An 18,511-nucleotide genomic window follows, 5' to 3' on the forward strand; every position below is an offset into this window, starting at 1 on the left:
CAAAAACACTAAACAACTATTATTTTGTTTCTTCTTCCAGGAGGTGACCTAATCTTTTGTCCACTTAACCTGTCATCTTCCAGTGAATCCGTGTTGACCTTCACTCCCATCCATCTTTCTCACCCAACCAATGAGACTTGCAGTGCACAATGCTTTGCTAACCTCTATGGTTTTTGGACCTTTGACCCAAAACATGGTTGTTTTTGTGGTGATGCCATCTCTACCGACATGTCTCTTCAGTGTCAAGTGGTCTGCAGTTCTCCATCCCTCTTCTCTGAGTGCAACCTAACATTTGTCCATGAAGCCACCAGCACCAAGTCATTTGCCGTTTTGCAGCACTCCCAAGAAACGTATAGGCTTGGTGAGTCGGTGCATTTAGAGGTCAAGGCTCCAATCCCTGTTACTCCTCTCCTCTGGGATTTGGGAAATCAGATCTATAGCACCAGCGAGCTTAACATCACCCATAGGTATGCCCAGCCTGGGATGTACAACGTGACTGTGACTCTGCGTCTGGGTAGCAGAGATCTTCTCATTCATGAAGAACTGAGAGTTCTAGGGGTGCCTGAGGAGATACAGATGACTTGCCCATCCTTGGTGAAAACCAATGACAGTGTGGATATCCAGGTGAAGATGAGAGGCGGAACGGAGGTGAAAGTGGAGCCTACTGTAACCTCTGAGAGCGGAGAGCTAGGTAAGCAGAATGTGGTGGAGTCTATCTGCTAGGACTAGAAGAACAGTCTTGGAATGAGCCTCTAGAACAGGGGTGAGGAACCTTCAGCCCTCCAGCTGTTGCAGAACTACAATTGTCATCACGCATGCTGGTACGATGGGAACTCTGGTGTTGCAACAGCTGGAGGGCCGAAGGTTTCCCCATCCCAGCTCTAAATGAATGCCATTCACAGAATGTAGCAAGCTGTACATGACATCTGAGTTTTTTGGTCGTACCGCCATTAATTTATGTTGGCTGCCCCCTGTAAAGTTTGCAGCCACATTTTTAACCATATATCAGAGATTAACTTGACCTTTGTTGTTTCAGGGCCACATTTTTCCACACTAGCTAATAGCTGGGGATCCCATGTTGTGTACCGTATAAATGGCTTAGATAACAGATGGGTTCCTCAGTGGTGGACCATATAGATGGCATGCGTAAAAAATGGAGGTCCCCAACAGTGGATGGTATGAAAAGTCTGGTTAATAGATAGGGGTCCTCAGTGGTGGGCCATATAGATGGCCTGGCAAAAAGATAGGGTTTCTAAGTGGTGGATCACATAAATATCCTGGTAAATACATAATGGTCACCAAATAAGTGGCCTGGCTAATAGATGATAGCCTACTGGTGGACCCTATAAATCTACTGACTAATATAAAGGGGTCCCAGTTGGTGGACCATATTATTAGCCTAGGTAATAAATTGGGGACGCCAGCTGTGGACTATATAAATGGCCTGGCTTATAAATGGGGGTCATAAAGGATGGACCATAGAAATAGTCAGGTATTAGTAGCCCAGATGTTTAAGCACTAGCCAAAACCAATGTAACTCTCTGCTATCCTGCAGTGTCCCCCGCCTGCCCCCTTGGAAGTGTGGTGTACCCAGATAATAACCATTGCTACCAGTTGGTATCAGATAAAGCTGGATGGTTTGAAGCACAGAAAGTCTGCCAGGATCTTGGAAAAGGAGACATGGCCGTGGTGAGCAGTCACGAGCTGCAGAAGTTTCTGGAGACCCGGGTTACCAGGTATGAGGACATGGCACAGTAACCGTAAATCATTCAGCATAGAAAGAGAGCTGGGTGAGGGATGGAGCGGGCGCCCGCCATTACCAGCGACAGGACTGATCACTCAGATTAGTAGCTAAATGGAGCATGCCGGATTAGATCCGGTTATTGCTATTTAGTATAATTCTATTAATCACATAGCTTAATTCAGTTTTCGGAGGCTTGTGGTTTGCCGGCTGTAGTGTAATCACAAATGCCAGCATGCTCTGCCCGCTGGGTATAGTTACAGCAGAACTCCTAAATATCAATTTACCACATTCTGTTAGGTTCTACATAAGACGTGCAATACAATTGTTCACACTTTACTGATTTTATATCACACATTTATGTCTAATGCTAAACGCCGCTTACTGCAGACAAGTGCATTGTGGGTGCCCGCTTAGATGGTTGAGAACCAAGGGCCCTTCTACCATTCCTAAGAAGCCTATGTAAAAGCGTCAGCACAACGCTCATTGAATCCTTTGTGTGGCCATATAAATTAGCGTTATTGGTCGCACATCTCCAGGTATAACTATAGGGTGTGTGGCCAGGAAGAGTCGGAATTTAAATGGACGCAGAAATGATCCAGCAATTGACCGCATGACTGCAGACGATCGGCACCTGTTTCCTGCTTCTCGTCCGCCATGTAAAAGGGCGCTATGCTCTTAAAGGGGTTATCCTAAGATAGAATAAGTATATCATCAGAGGGGGTCTATCTGCTAACACCTTCACTGATTGTGAGAATGGGGGTCCCTTGTCTCCCAAGTGAATATGGCGGCAGTACACATGCTCAGCTGCCGCTATATTCACTTGCTATAGAACTTCCAGATAGGTGAGTGCTGGACCATAGACCATAGAGAGAGAGAATGGAAGGGTGGGCAACACTCTATTCAGCTGTGGGACCCTCATTGTCATAATTGGGGGGATACCCAGCAACTGGACCCCACCAATCATGGTCAAGGTCAACTAGCTGAATTATGAATGTTGCTCTGGTTGTGTATAGAGGAGGAAGTCTCAGATATTTGGGAGACACCATACTATATAATTTTTTTTTCATTTGAAACCCATTAAAGGGAATTTTGGAGTAACCTCTGTTTAGGGCCTGTCCTGTCCTGCGTTAAACCATGGATAGGGAACTTTCGTCCCTCCAGCTGTTGCAAAACTACAATTCCCATCATGCCTGAGGCATGATGGGAATTGTAGTTTTGCAACAGCTGGAGGGACGAAAGTTCCCCATCCCTGCGTTCCCTCATTCCTGTATGGTAGGTGCAGAAATTTCCTTTGCACAGCTATTCTGTGAATACTGATATGAATGCATGTCGGAGTCTTTAGCTGAGGCTGCAGAAGCTGCGAGGTTAGAAGCCATGAAGACCTAAGACCTAGCTGCGAGTTGCCAGCAGGTATTGCTAGGACGGTTCAGCTGGTCTAAGCCTTACTAGCAGGGTAATGTTTCTTTATAATCGCCTCTGGGGGGTCCGTCCGTGAATGAATCTTTATGTCCGGGGCGTTTTGTCCATTATTTGCTGTGTCTCAGGGGCAGGACGGAGATCAATGTGTAATTTCCTCCCTAGCAGCCAGCCAGCCAGCTCCTGGCACTGACTCCTGTGTGCACATATCCCTACAGCAGCTGTTTGCAATCCTTCCCCTCGTCTCTTCTCCGGGGCCCCAAACGCAGCTTGTTTCAACCGGTCTGTCCTTGGCAACTAAGGATGCTGGGAGAGGAAACACATGTGTAGCCTGATCATCTGTACCATGCTGAATTCTTCATCTGTCTCCTTTCTGGGTAATACAGTAGATCATTACATATAGGAAATGAGGGTAATTCACGTTATGAATGTCGGTAAAGAGTCCGTCATTGCACATCTACTGTGAATTGTATGGGGTATGGGGGCAGACAGACCCTTCCAAGATGTATCCATACAGGTTGGATTATTCCTTTCCAATTGTATTATTTACTCCAAAGCTTAAAGGGACACTTTCACAATTTTTTTTTTTAAAAAAGGAAATCAACAGGGGTTGTCTTTAAGTTTTCAACTTGATACATATGGTGTCCCCCTTCACTAATCCACATTCAGTAGCAGAGAATGCTATATAAGAACCCCCCAAAAAAAACACAACCCATAGAATGCTTGGGTTGCTTGCATTGTATGGTCAGCTCTCCTGTCACAAAGCACCAAAACCTCTGTAACCACACAGTGACATTATACTGACTGAGTTGTTGCATAACAAAGAGCATTCTCTCCTGGTAAGCTACAGAGCTGACAATATAATTAGCAAAAGTTATGCTGCGTTTACACGAAATGATAATTGGCCCAATCGTACGATTAACAATGTCGGAGTAACGTTTTTTTTTTTTTCATAACGGCCAGCGTTTAGACGGAATATACGTCCAGCGTTTAGACGATATATCGTACGGAAATTCGTTTTGCGATCGCTTAAGCTTATTTCACACATTGGTTAAATCGGCGAACGACTGTTTACACAGAACGATTTGCGAATTTTTTACGAACGCCGATTTTAGAACATGTTGTAAGATCAAAATGAACGATTTGTCGTTCGTCGTTTGATCGTTCGCAGCATTTACACGTACGATTATCGTTCGAATTCGATTGTTATCGTGCGAATTCACACGATAATCGTTCTGTGTAAATGCAGCATTTATTGTCCTCATCTGATATATGCGTAATGAACAGGGGTCTTTCCTCGTGCGAGCGCTCAAAGGACTGGGACTTCCTGTGTTTGGTCAATTATCAGCATTGACCACAGTTTGGCCATATCTGTATAACAATAATTTAAACATTATAGAGTTATACAGATTTGTAAACTTCTCAGCTGCTGTATGTCCTGCAGGAAGTGATGTATTCTTTCCAGTCCGACACCAGTTGTTTTATTAACATTTCTTTCTCTGGAGTATGTCTACCCCTAGGCTTATCCCTTCCTCTACTGTGACACTAGGTTAGCCCTTACCCAACCATAGCATAAATTCTACAACTTAAAGAGGATGTACCATCAGGTACATCCTCTTTAATATGACCCACATATAGAATGGCGTCATCACGGGGAAGCTGGTTCCGTGGTCTGTTCCCTTTATTTGTAAAGGAGCCGCGTCATAGAGGGGAGGGAATTCCCTCCCACTGGGGGCAGGCTGACTAGCCTCCAGTGCTTCAGCCCAGGCCCGATACCCGTGGATAAACGGCCCCGTACACTGGAACCGGGCTGCGGTTCAAAACACGGGCCACAGCACCAGCTTCCCTGTGATGGTGCTGTTCTATCCGTGGGTCATATTAAAGAGGATGTACCTGGTGGTACATCCTCTTTAAGCCATATCCTTTACCCTACTGCAGTCCTAATTTAGTCCTTACCCTTACCCTAGCACACATTCTATAACCCTAACTCTTACCCAAGTGTAACCCTAACCTAGCCATTACCGTAACCTTAGCCTTATCCCTTTCTCTACAGTAACCTTACCTTAGCTTTTACCCAATCCTAGCACACATTGTATAACCCTAGTCCTAACCTCTACCCTAAAGTAACCCTAACCTAGCCTTTACCCAATCCTAGCACACATTGTTTAACCCTAACGTAATCCTTACCCAGCCCTTACCAAACCCTAGCACACATTCTATAAACCTTAAAGGGGTAGTGCACCCAAAAAATTTTTCTTTCAAATCAACTGCTGCCATGAAGTGCCAGAGATTTGTAATTTACTTCTATTAAAAAATCTCAAGCCTTCCAGTACTTATCAGCTGCTGTATGCCCAGCAGGAAGTGGTATTATTTCCAGTCTGGAGAGCAGGAGAAGTTTTCTATGGGGATTTGCTCCTTCTCTGGACAGTTCCTGACATGGACAGAGGAGGCAACAGAGAGCACTGTGTCAGACAGGAAAGAAAACACCACTTCCTGCTGGACACACAGCAGCTGATAAGTACTGGAAGGCTTGAGATTTTTTAATAGAAGTAAATTACAAATCTCTGGCACTTCATGGCAGCAGTTGATTTGAAAGAAATTTTTTTTGGGTGCACTACCCCTTTAAGTAACCCCTAGCCTGCTGTACATTTAATCTAGCCCTTACCCAACCCTAGCAAACATTCTATAACCCTAGTCCTAACCTCTACCGTAAAGTAACCCTTACCTAGCCCTTACCCAACCCTAGCACACATTCTATTCCCCTAAAGTAACCCTTACCTAGCCCTTACCCAACCCTAGCACACATTCTATTACCCTAAAGTAACCCTTACCTAGCCCTTAACCCACCCTAGCACACATTCTATACTCCTAAAGTAACCCTTACCTAGCCTTACCTAGCCCTTACCTAGCTCTTACCCAACACTAGGACACATTCTATATCCCTTACTCTACTATAACTCCAATCCAAGTCTACATAAGAATGTTAGGGAAGGAGAACAGGGGCAATAGAAGGATAACTTGAAGCTAGGACTTTCCCTATGCTATGACTAATCTCCATTCTCCTTATGGGGCAGAGGGATCTTTTGGGCTGTCTCCGGCTCTAGGGCCTTTGGATCATGATGGTTACGCCTCTGAGGAGCACTGACAACAAGTATTGTTCATCTCACGGCTGTTGTCCTGAAAATCAGTTGTCAGAGTTGGTGACATATGGCCATGTAACCATATGTCTAACATATTTTTGTTATCTTCATGAAATGAACGCTCTTTCTCTGCTGTCCAGGGGTCAGGAGGTATGGATAGGATTCAATGATACCAGAAGTGCAGAGTCCCTGCCAGCGGGAAAGCGTTTTGACCTGGAGAGCTGCCAGAACTGGCTCCCGGGGGAGCCCGAACCATCCCAGGCAGATCGCTGTGTGAAAATGGGACCAAATGGGGTGTGCAACACTGACCTGTGCAGCTCCAAGCACATATACGTGTGTGAATACAGTCCACAAGGTCTGTGTCTTTTTTGCATTTTTCCACAGTTTTGGCCATATTTACAGGTATGTTTTATTGATATTCGTGTTGCTTTTTTTTTCCAGCCCTTACTCTCAACGCCGAATACTTTGTGGTGGGTTCATCGGTTTTTGACACAAACTGGCCCCTACAGAACTTGTCAAGAGTGGAGAATGTGTCCTCTCCCGATGGGGGGGTGGAGGTAGGTAAACACCAGATTGCCATATAGCGCCTGTGTTGTTGCTGACACCCCATGTCAATTACCACGGTAAGCTCTTTGCCCATAGTGAACAAGCAGGGGATACTGGGTGACTGCAGCTCTGGAGTATAATAAAGGATGTAACTCAGGATCAGTACAGGATAAGTAATGTAATGTATGTACTTAGTGACTCCACCAGGAGAATATTGAGTGCAGCTCTGGAGTAAAATACAGGATGAGTATATTACAACGAGTAACACAATGTGATATAAAGTGATTCTGTGTAGACTAATTGTATATGACAATTGTATGGATGTGTATCCTCTTTCTGTTCACTATTGTATCCTCTGTTTCTTCATTATCAGGTGCTGGTCTTTCCTCAGTTCCGGTTTGCACAGAAAGTCTCCTTGTCAGCTCTAGAGTTTGTGACTGAGGATCTGGAAGAGTCCGTCCAGATGAGGTTCCAAGTATATACCCCAAGCACAGTGCAAGGTAGGGGGCCATGTCAGCTAGAGATGTGTTGTGTATGGAGCTGACTATTGAAGACCACCCTGTCTGTATGCCCTGTTAGGTATTAACAATGTAGAGGAGAGGTGTTAGTCAGAATGGGAAGCTGCACCGTCCACATTTGCCCCAGTCATCCATGTCTTACATGGCCGCCATTGGGGCCCAGCCCTTAAAGTTACACCACTGGGTACATGTAACATCTGGATGGCTAATAGAAGACACTAGATCATCCCTGTATAGCAGAGCACCTGCACGCCATGAGTGAGGAGTCATTTTGGCTCTTAATAAACCTAAACAACGTCATCCAAGTGAAAAGTCACTCGAAATTCTGAAAAATCGGCCCAAGTATGCGGTTACCATGGAGACGGCACAAAAACACCACAATAACTCCCTGCTTTGTTTGGTGTGGAGACGAGTATTAGCAGATCGGGAGAGTCCAGGGTGTGGGCATAACACAGAGGCCGCACTGTAATACTAGGGAGACGTGGGGGGCACATCATTCATCAGAAATGGGAAGATGGGGTGGGCGCCTGAAGATGAAACAGAGCTGAATGTGTCAGATGATTAGGATTTTTTATCTGTGGTTTTACATAGGACTGCAAGTGAATTAGGGTATATATGAGATAAATAATAGAAAAATAGTAAGATACATGGATATGAGATGGATGGATAGATAGGAGATAGATAGGTTATAGATAGATAGATAGATAGATAGATAGATAGATAGATAGATAGTGGATGAGATTGTATACTGTAAGCTGCCGTAGTAAGTGAGTTCTGTACAGAGGGTTCTGTGTAGGGTTGTGACTATACATAGCTGTATAACATCTGACATCATGCCCGGTGTATGCCATAGACTAGGTGGTGTCTAGACAAGGGCTAAGAAGAAGCAGGATCAGCTTTCAATTCCTTGTAAGGGAAATGTTATCCCAAGTCGTCTATCTCGAGTAGTTGTATGGAGGACGGTTAGATCTTGCTGGTATTGTTGATGCTTATGAGACATCTCTTGGCTTTCCTTGGTTTTCCAGCCTCTCATCCTGTTTTCTTTTTCTAGATTGTCCACTTAAAAGTACAGCATCTCCTCCCACCACCCTGCCCAGCAACGAGAGTCTCCCCGAGTGTGAGGAGGATCTGGACTCCTCTAACTACACAAACAGCAGTCTGCCGGTGGAGAGTGGCTGCTTCCCTGCCAACGAGTCTACCATCTCCGTCCTCGCATTGCCCACCCTGTCCAATAGCACCCATCCTAACTTCATTCTAGTGAAGGAATATCTCTTTGTAATACCTGCAGAAAACGCCACTCAGTATTTGGTAATGTGCTAAGACTTGGTTCTTCTTTTCCTATCACTCTGTATTGTATAGTTGCTCTGTTATTCCTTCTGGTAATGTAAGAATACCTTACCAGCTGAAGTTTACCATTCCCCTTCTTGGTTGGCGCATCACTACACTGCTAGAACTGATGTAATAGCCTCAGTAGGACAGGGGAACCTAGAGGAATGGTAACACCCACTTCTTAGTTTATTCATACATTTCCAGGAGGGATAACAGAGGGATTTCTTAATACAGATGTGTGATTCCCCTCTAAATATTAGATATGGAGGGTAGGGGTGGGAGGTTTGAAGGGGTCTCCATTCTAGGAGTTTATGGGGTCCTAAAAGTCAAATCCCATCCGATCTAACACTTTTCACTTATCCTTCACCATGATGGTACCTGACTCTCCTGTGCCTGGATTTAGCATTTTTTCACACAGTCTTTACCTTGCGAGTGGCTTTCTGATTTGCCCTCTACTGCCCTCTATCATCACCATTGCATGAATGGACTAAAATAATGGGGAAAGGGTGGTGACAACCTGATCTTGCACTTAAGATTTCATATATTTCTCTTCATTGACTTTTTAGGCATCTTTTGAGGATGAGAGTGTGGAAGTGCTACCAGGCTCCCTCATGGTTGTCCAGCATGATGCACCATCGAAGAAGTTTCTCCATTGCCACTCTTCCAGATCCTACCATGTTATTCGCCAGCAGACCTGGATGGACTGTATTCCTGGAGATCTTCTTGGAGGACTGGTAGTCAACAGCAGTGCTGAAAACTGGACCAGTAAAGAAGGTGGTGGTGCCTCTTGCTCCATGAGAGTCATTGGCACCACTGTAGTAAATTCTCCTCTTTTTAGCCCTCGGCCAAACAGTGGTCTCAGGCATGCTGGCAGATACACCGCCATAGCAAGGTTCAGCAACCTGTTGTTTGATGCCACTCATTCCTGTACCTTCAATGTAGTGTCACCAGTTTCAGGCTTGGAAGTGATATATCCAATCTCGCAAGTGGGGGTCTACTATGTCCCTGTAAATAGTACTGTTCTGGTCCTCAAGCTCCTCACCGGATCCAATGCTACAGCCTACTGGGTTGGTACTAACCAAAGCTGGAGCTTTGGCAAAACGTGTCCTCCGGTGATTTCTTTCCGCAACACAGAGTGTGGTGGAGTAGGAGATGACATCTCCTATGCCGAGATCCATCTCCAGGGGCTCCTTAAAGGAGTCGTGGAAGTTGTGTTATTAGTGCAGAATGAAGTAAGCTCAGAGAACAGAACAATTCAAGTGAAAATGGAGGAACCCATCAGAGGACTGAGCATCAGCCCGTACCCCCAGGAGAGGGTTCTGGTCAACACCCGAGTGGTAGGTTGCCTTATTGTGTATTTTTATATTAAATCTCTATGTCTTAAATTTTAAGTTAATCTCTATGTCTTAAAGGGGTTGTGCAGTTTAGCAAACCCATTTTCATCTACCTACTTCATTCATGTTAATAAAGGTGGCCCTCTATTCACTTCTCATCTGTTGGATATAGTGAAGAGTAGTTACAAAGAGTGTCGCTCTGGAGGACCTATGCTGTCCAGCATTGATGGACACTCTGTAATGCATAATTTTACCTGTGGTGGCGCTGAAGTGAAATTGTACGCTTACTGTCAGGATTCTGCATAGATGACAGGGGGGCTATGTTACCAGTTTATTGTTAAGGTACCTTTAAAAAAAAAAAACACACCCTTTAGACACACCCCTTTAACTTGGCCACACCCCTTGTCAGGTGAGACACAACAATGTCTAGAACCTGTCTAATTAATATAATAAATGAAGGACAACTCATTTTTATAGATGCTGCTCTAGCTAACTGAACTCATCTCTTGCCCTGATGAATCTCCCCCATGTTTTTTATTAGTGATGACACAAATACTTGAAATGTTGACTATACACTAATCCTGTAAATGACTGCATTCAGGGGGATTCTCCATCGCTGAAACGCTTAGCATAGTTTATTATTGCGAATGTTACAGAAACTGCAGCCGGTGACTGTCAGCCAAGCCGCCTGTGCAGTGTTTTCCTGTCTCCCCTTCTATCCGGTTTCCCAGAGCGGTCTCACCATGTGCAGCCCTTATGTTACAATCCACATAACTGTACGGTTATAATGGCGCCAATATCTGCAGATGAAGCACCCTCCACCTGCGGATTTGTGAATGTGTTACCGAATGGCATATATGGCTCTCCCTTACTTATTGCATTGGAACCCAATCAATACAAAGATTCCATTGATGTGATGTGATCCATCTATGTGTATTACATTTTGAGTGGCTTTCCTCTTTAAGAGTTCAGATCTGTTAGCCATATGCTTCTTCTTCCGATCCTTATCCCATAAACATGAACACTTGGTTTAGCTGAGTATTCATATGCAATGAATAGAGAAAATCGAGAAAAGGACTAGGGGTGACAATGACTTATCTTCTTGAGGACAATAGGATCATTCAGTTGAAGTCCAACATGACTGATCCTTCTCTCCCTGAAATCATCTGTAGGGGAAGAGTTGAGTAGCCCCTATATACTAGCCAGCCCCCAAAATGATCAGGTTTTGCCAACAAATGTGACTTTAGCAAGCAGTCACTACTATGGTAATATATTGTTCCTAGTGGGCTAACATTTTGTGACTGCAGTTGCCTGCCATGGTCATGTGACATTAGCCCCGCCCATGAGGAGCATCACAGAAATGTCTGACAATCCACTAATATTGAATTGTGGCAGTTCATTCTGTGATGGAGAGTATGTCCCAGATACAGGTTGATTTGCCATGTATATGTACCTATCAGTGTCTCCCTTTCTTACAGAACAATGTAGCCTCTGTGGAGTCTGGATCCGACGTGGTGTTCAAGTGGACTGTGGATGATCGCTCATCTCTTACCTACTACTATACCGTTTTCAACGTCATCTACCAGACATCAGCTGTCTACAAGCTGACGGTATGGAGTTTTTTTTTTTTTTTTAACTTACAGTTCTAATAAACCTGCATCCCATATACATCCTGACCAGCATATTACTCCATGAACATACATCAGCCTGCCTTTAGGCCCTTTCCGCACCTGTGTTGTTACTTCAGTTTTTTTGTGTTGTCATAGAAGCAGGAAACCAAGCGCCTTATCCTTAACATGCTGGATACCAGCGGAATTCCCATTGACTTATTATACTGCTTTGTTGGGTTCCATCATGGGATCCACTGTATAACTTGCAAAAATAGTGCAAGTGTTTCAGTCAGATGTGACGGAGCTGTAACCGAAACTCCAGCGCAGATGTGAACCGAGCTGCGTGCCAAGTTATTAGGAAAAACAGTGGGAATAGTTCTGTATTCAGGAGCTTTCTGGAACAATAAATATACACAACCATTTAATGTTTCAAAGTGAACCCGCTCAGGTCTGTTTTACATCTTGAGTTTGATTCATTGCCCTATGACTTAGTCTTATGAAATGGTGGCCTCAAGTGATACGTAAGGTAGATGGTGCTCTCATGGCAGGGAGGAAACGAATGGTCTATGGCCAATTGTCATCCTGTGCAGGATTGTTTTATACACATCCTGCAAGGTACTGTCCTTTGTCCAGTATGCCGTCTAGTAGGGATCATCTATGACAATAGGAACGTCTTGCCTTTCCGTAACACATTTCAGTATGGATGTGTTGTCCTCCACAGTTGACCGCCTCCAACCACGTCAGCAGTGACTCTCTAACCTATAACGTCACAGTAGAGAACATGAACCCAATGCGAGATCTACAGATCAATGGAGTCCCAAGCATCGTGACCCAACATGAAATGCAGGAGCTCTCTGCCACCATCTTGTTGGACTCTGCAGTTGAGGCCACCTTCAGGTGAGTCTCCCTGTATGTAGCTATACCTAGTGTTTGGGGAAGACTCAAAAACTGATGTCACATGAACATGTTGTCTCTTCTAGGTGGACATTCGGGGATGGCACGCAGCAAGACTATAGTTTCAAGCCTCCATATAACCAATCATTCCCAGTCCCTGACCCGTCTGTTCATATGGTGCTAGTTGAGAATAACGTCACCCACATCTACCAGGAAGCCGGTGAGATATTTGCCATCTGCTATAGTAATATATAATATAATATTTGTATATTATTGTGTTATGACCCTGTTCGAAGGTGGAGTAACCCTTTAAGACAATAATTTGCATCCTGGGGCTCTTCATCTTCCTGATGAAAAACCCTCTGATGCTGGTTATCAGGGCATGCTAGGAATTTTAGTTTGGTCAAAGGCAGTATATGTCAGAGGTATATGTCAAGAACACTCTCTTCGTTCTACATATGATATTGACATATATATGCTGAGAACGTAGCATAATCCACCTACAGATAAGAAGGGCAGCTTTTAGACATTGAAACTCATACGTAAAGAACCTATTTTATCCAGTCATTTTATTGAGAATCAATAATTAATTTTGCAACATTTTTGTTTTTCCAGGTGAATATAATTTGACGTTGGCCGTCTTCAACAAGTACGAAAACGTGTCGCATACCATACCGCTTCAGGTCCAAGGATCCTTGACCAACTTATCCATTGTTATAGATGCTCTAGTCGTTGTCAGTGGAAGACCAGTGATTTTTAAGGTCATCTCTGAACCCTCAGCATTCGGTGTCCTCTACAGCTGGGACCTAGGCGATGGCTCCTTCCACTTCAATACCAGTGAGCCAGTGATGAATCACACATACGACAGCATCGGGACTTACAATGTCAGCGTTCTTGCCGTAAACAACATCAGTCAGCTCTTGGCAATGGAGACCATCCATGTTTATGAGGAGATCACTGGATTGGTGGTGTCTTCGGATGAACCGACTGAGAGAGGCCTACAGACTTTTATCAATGCTTCTGTGGAAACCGGGGACAATATCACGTGGAGGTTCAACATGGGGGATGGGTATTTATTTGAGGGTAATGAGCCTATGATAAACTATACATATTGCAAAGATGGGAATTACACAGTTAGTGTAACTGCTAGCAATGCAGTCAACTCCTTGTCAGAGCTCCTTCTAGTCCGTGTGTATGTCCTACAGGTCCTTAAAATAGAGCCGTCTACCTGCATCCTTGAAAATGCCAATGTCACCTTGAAGGCATACGTCACAGGGGACTATGAACACTACAGTTTTAACTGGACCTTAGGCAATAGCTCTTCAAGCATCATCATTTATGGGATCCCATCAGTAGAATATGACTTCTCAACCAGTGGAATATTTCCACTTACCCTTATACTCTCCAGCCATGTGAACAAGGCCTATTATTATACCAATGTTTGTATCGAGCCCGAAATAGTCAATGTTACTTTATTGCCAGCTCAGCAGTATGTAAGTTTAGGCAATGAGAGTCATTTCCAAGTCATCGTCTTCCCTGCCTATAAGTATCGATACGTATGGGACTTTGGAGCAAACGGCTCTCGATATAACAGTGGGACTGAGGTCCGTTTTTTGTATAAAGTTCCTGGTGTGTATCAAGTCACGGTGTCTGTGTTCAACAATGTCTCTTTCCACAATGGAACCGCTTTGGTAGATGTCCAAGAACCCATCGAGACCATCAAAATTGAACACAATGGGACCCAATTTTTGGAACTTGATCAAATATATTTATTTTCAGCTATAGGAAGTGGGACTAAAGTTCAGTATCACTGGGATTTTGGAGATGGGATTACAGCTGAAGGACAGTCTGTTGCATATATTTATAACACCACAGGGAGCTTTACCATCATCCTAAATGGCTTCAATGGTGTAAGTAGCAGTAGAACCCATATGAACATCACAGTCAAGACCCGAATACATGGACTAACTATGAACGCTACCCGGACAGTGGTGCCTTTGAATGGTTCTGTGACCTTCTCAGCCTTTCTTCAGTCAGGAGATGATGTCCGTTATTCATGGATACTATGTGATCGCTGTTCCCCTATTTTTTGTAATTCTACCATTTCATACACTTTTCGATCTATCGGAACATTTAACGTCATAGTGACGGCTGAGAACGAACTTGGTTCTCTTCAAGATAGTATTATTATATATGTATTACAGACCATTGAAGGACTTCAAATTACGACAGGTGACTTGGTCAACGATTGCTGTTTCCCGACCAACAAGAGCCTACCTCTACAAGCCACGATCAAAGATGGGACCAATATCTCGTACAGTTGGTTTGTCCTAAAAAATGACAGTATTATACAGAGTGGTGCTGGCAAAACTTATCAGTTTTTGAGTATAGAACCAGAAACGTATACCATTGTTCTGAAAGCGGTCAATATGTTGGGAAATGCAAGCGTGAACATCAGTGTGGTGTTTGTGGAAAGCATTGGCCAAATCCATCTCTTGGCCTCTCCCAATCCAGCTGCTCTTAACACAACAGTCAACATTTCTATGAGTTTAAACAGTGGGTCTGGGGTGATGTACACATGGTATCTGGAGGAAAGCGTGGTTTGGTTCACATATGAATCCTTCATATTGTATAATTTTCAATGCCCCGGCGCAAGGGAGGTTCTCGCTGTGGCCAATAACACCTTAGGCGCTGTCAACTCAACAACCACAATCTTTGTTCAAGAGCCAGTTGAGGGATTATCTATAATGAGTTTGGACCATAAGGGAGATTACGTGCCCACAGGGACTATTTTGTACCTCACCAGCAGAATCCAGCATGGTACAAATGTGTCATGGGCTTGGAGTATTCCTGATGGGTCCATTGATGGAAAGGTGGCCATTGTTCACTTCAAGGAACCAGGATTCTTTACAGTCAGTCTCAATGCCTCAAATGATGTGAGCTGGGAAATTGCTTACAAAAATGTCACTGTGCAAGATAAAATACATGGTCTAAAACTTCTAGTGAGCAAGATGGTGGTAGAGCCAGGGGAGTTAGTCACCTTTAACATCAGTATTTCTTCTGGTTCCTCTGTTACTTATGAACTGACTATAAACGGAGATTTCTCCATTGTTCTTAACAGCAGTAGTTATACGCATGAGTTTACCAAAATTGGCGGCTATCCGGTGACTGTGGTGGCACATAACCAAGTTAGTGAACAAAAAGAAACAGTCATGATATCTGTTCTTGAAGCTATACAGAACCTGAAACTTGTCAATTGTTGTGAAGTTGCCATACCAGCCAGAATTGAGAAGAATTTTAGAGCAGAAGTCAGCCATGGCTCTTTGGTTGCCTACACTTGGCTGTTTGATTTGCAGGGTCACTCTGCCATTAGCTTAGCTGGTAGAAATGTGACTTATACCCCAATGGGTGCAGGAAGCCTCACTATACACATCAGTGCATCTAATGCTCTCGGGAGTCAGAACATCTCAAAGATTATAAAAGTCCAAGAACTGATTGTCGGACTCAACTTGATTCCGGTCAACGCATTTGTAAACCGGAGTGTCACCTTTAAGGCGGAAGTGCTTCCGAGTCCTCTGGATGTTAGGTTTGAGTGGTCCTTTGGAGATAATACACCTTCTTTAGTCACATACTCGGCATCTCCTAACCATACCTACCAGACACCAGGAGACTTTAGGGTAAAAGTCAGTGCCTTTAATCTCATCAGCTTTTGGGTCTCTGAAATGACCGTGACTACTCGCATCCTTGAATGTCAGGAACCAGAGGTGCAGCTGGAGCTGCCGACCCAAGTGATCATGAGAAGGTCCCAGAAAAATTATATCGAGGCCGAGATCAATCTCCGTGGATGCATCAGCTACCAAACCAAACACCTATGGGAGATATACAAAGCAACTAGCTGCCTACATTACAGCGAGTCTGACAAGGTCCGCCTTCTGAACGTGGATATGAGCAGACCTCAGCTGGTAGTACCTAAGCTAGCTCTAGAGATCGGGGACTATTGCTTTGTGTTTTCTGTTTCCTTTGGTGACACACCATTGTCTAGAAGCAGCTATGCCAATGTCACAATGTTGCCAAGCAGATTGGTGCCAATCATTGATGGAGGATCTTATAGAGTGTGGTCAAGTAGTCGGGATTTAGTATTGGATGGGAAAAAGTCTTATGACCCAAACTTGGAGGAAGAAGAGCAGACTCCCCTCTCGTATAAATGGTCGTGTACAACACTGACAAAGGTAAGAGGGAATAGTATATCTACAATCAGGTATAACACTGCTCTTGTGTCTTCTCTAGTCTTTAAGAATTCGACTTTCCTGGTATGGCTCAAATCACACCTCCCCACTAGATGAGCAAACCTCAAGCATTGGATTACCGGTGGCTAAAGAAGTTGGATGCAGCCCTAGGAACTCCTGGAAAACATGGATTCAGCCTATGACCATAGTCTGTATCCATGTTTTCCCGGCAGCCTTAGGACTTTGTCCACCTTCTTTCGCCACCGATAATCAAATGCAGTACACTCGGGTTCGTTCATCTCTACTCCTCACATCTCCACAGCTTCCAGTGAGTTGTTAGCCATGCTATAGTTCCTATCATATTCTATGCAAGGTGATTTATTATTCTTATTTTGTGCCCTTTGTTTTTAGAATTTAGAAAGTACTACATGTAATTCAGATGTCACCTCAGAATTGGGGGAAATGCTCATACAGAAGTCAAAGCTGGAGCCAGATGTGGAGTACACCTTTTTTCTGACTGTCAGTAAACCCGGCAGACACTCTGAGTCCACCAACCAGACGGTCAGTGACTAATGAGATTGGTTGTTAATGTTTCTCCTAAGGAGCAGTAGTATTGTTATATTCTTGTGCATAGGGGCAGTATTATAGTAGTTATATTCTTGTATATAGGGGACAGTATTATAGTAGTGATATTCTTGTATATAGGAGCAGTATTATAGTAGTTATATTCTTGTATATAGGAGCAGTATTATAGTAGTTATATTCCTGTATATAGGGGCAGTATTATAGTAGTTATATTCTTGTATATAGGAGCAGTATTATAGTAGTTATATTCTTGTATATAGGGGCAGTATTATAGTAGTTATATTCCTGTATATAGGGAGCAGTATTATAGTAGTTATATTCCTGTATATAGGAGCAGTATTATAGTAGTTATATTCTTGTATTTAGGAGCAGTATTATTGTAGTTATATTCTTGTATATAGGGGGCAGTATTATAGTAGTTATATTCTTGTATATAGGGGCAGTATTATATTAGTTATATTCTTGTATACAGGAGCAGTATTATAGTAGTTATATTCTTGTATACAGGAGCAGTATTATAGTAGTTATATTCTTGTATACAGGAGCAGTATTATAGTAGTTAAATTCTTGTATACAGGAGCAGTATTATAGTAGTTATATTCTTGTATCATTAATCCTGGGTTATAGTGATGGATGTCTGTTACAGTATACCATTTTATATTTTTATGTGTTTACTTTCATTGCAGGTATTGATTAAAAGGGGCAGCATTCCCATTGTTTCCCTGAAGTGTGTGTCCTGTAAGGCGCAGTCGGTGTATGAAGTGAGCGCTAGCTCCTATGTTTACCTAGAAGGATCCTGCACTAACTGTCAGGATGAAGCACGGACGGGGGTAAGATATACGCTGTGCTCTCCAGGAGTCTTATACAATGATTGTTAATGTGATGTGTGTACTATACTGCCTCCAGCTTTGGTGGGGGTAGAATCTGTTACACATCCATCCACAAATAGTTTCCATCTCAATAATAGAGTCCCCCTACACATCCCCTTATATCTATTACACTGTAATGTACTGTTGTTACAGGACATAGGGGCTTAGGGATAGCTAATGCCCCTAGACGAGCTTTGCTTCCTTTGGGTTTGTTTTTCACAATTTGCAGCAGTGCTGCTTTCTGGCACTTGATTTTACATTTTTCATTATGACTTTTGTAGGGTGCTTACTGGAGCAACT

The 18,511-nt window shown here is 43.6% G+C and overlaps 1 protein-coding gene across 2 annotated transcripts in view; it reads left to right on the plus strand.

Moving 5' to 3' along the window:
- The window catches only part of PKD1 (polycystin 1, transient receptor potential channel interacting), a 90,414-nt gene that overhangs the window by 52,030 nt on the left and 19,873 nt on the right, over positions 1 to 18,511 (plus strand). For both annotated transcript variants that reach the window (XM_069984028.1, XM_069984029.1), the window contains exons 4-16: positions 41 to 691; positions 1,556 to 1,736; positions 6,441 to 6,655; positions 6,742 to 6,857; positions 7,220 to 7,346; positions 8,416 to 8,672; positions 9,260 to 10,030; positions 11,506 to 11,637; positions 12,359 to 12,534; positions 12,618 to 12,751; positions 13,147 to 16,760; positions 17,169 to 17,318; positions 18,029 to 18,172. In XM_069984028.1, coding sequence (XP_069840129.1) covers positions 41 to 691; positions 1,556 to 1,736; positions 6,441 to 6,655; positions 6,742 to 6,857; positions 7,220 to 7,346; positions 8,416 to 8,672; positions 9,260 to 10,030; positions 11,506 to 11,637; positions 12,359 to 12,534; positions 12,618 to 12,751; positions 13,147 to 16,760; positions 17,169 to 17,318; positions 18,029 to 18,172 — 6,668 coding nt within the window. The remainder of the gene's footprint in view (positions 1 to 40; positions 692 to 1,555; positions 1,737 to 6,440; positions 6,656 to 6,741; positions 6,858 to 7,219; positions 7,347 to 8,415; positions 8,673 to 9,259; positions 10,031 to 11,505; positions 11,638 to 12,358; positions 12,535 to 12,617; positions 12,752 to 13,146; positions 16,761 to 17,168; positions 17,319 to 18,028; positions 18,173 to 18,511) is intronic.

Source organism: Dendropsophus ebraccatus, chromosome 9 (genome assembly GCF_027789765.1).
Source record: "Dendropsophus ebraccatus isolate aDenEbr1 chromosome 9, aDenEbr1.pat, whole genome shotgun sequence".
NCBI classification, from domain to species: Eukaryota; Metazoa; Chordata; class Amphibia; order Anura; family Hylidae; genus Dendropsophus; species Dendropsophus ebraccatus.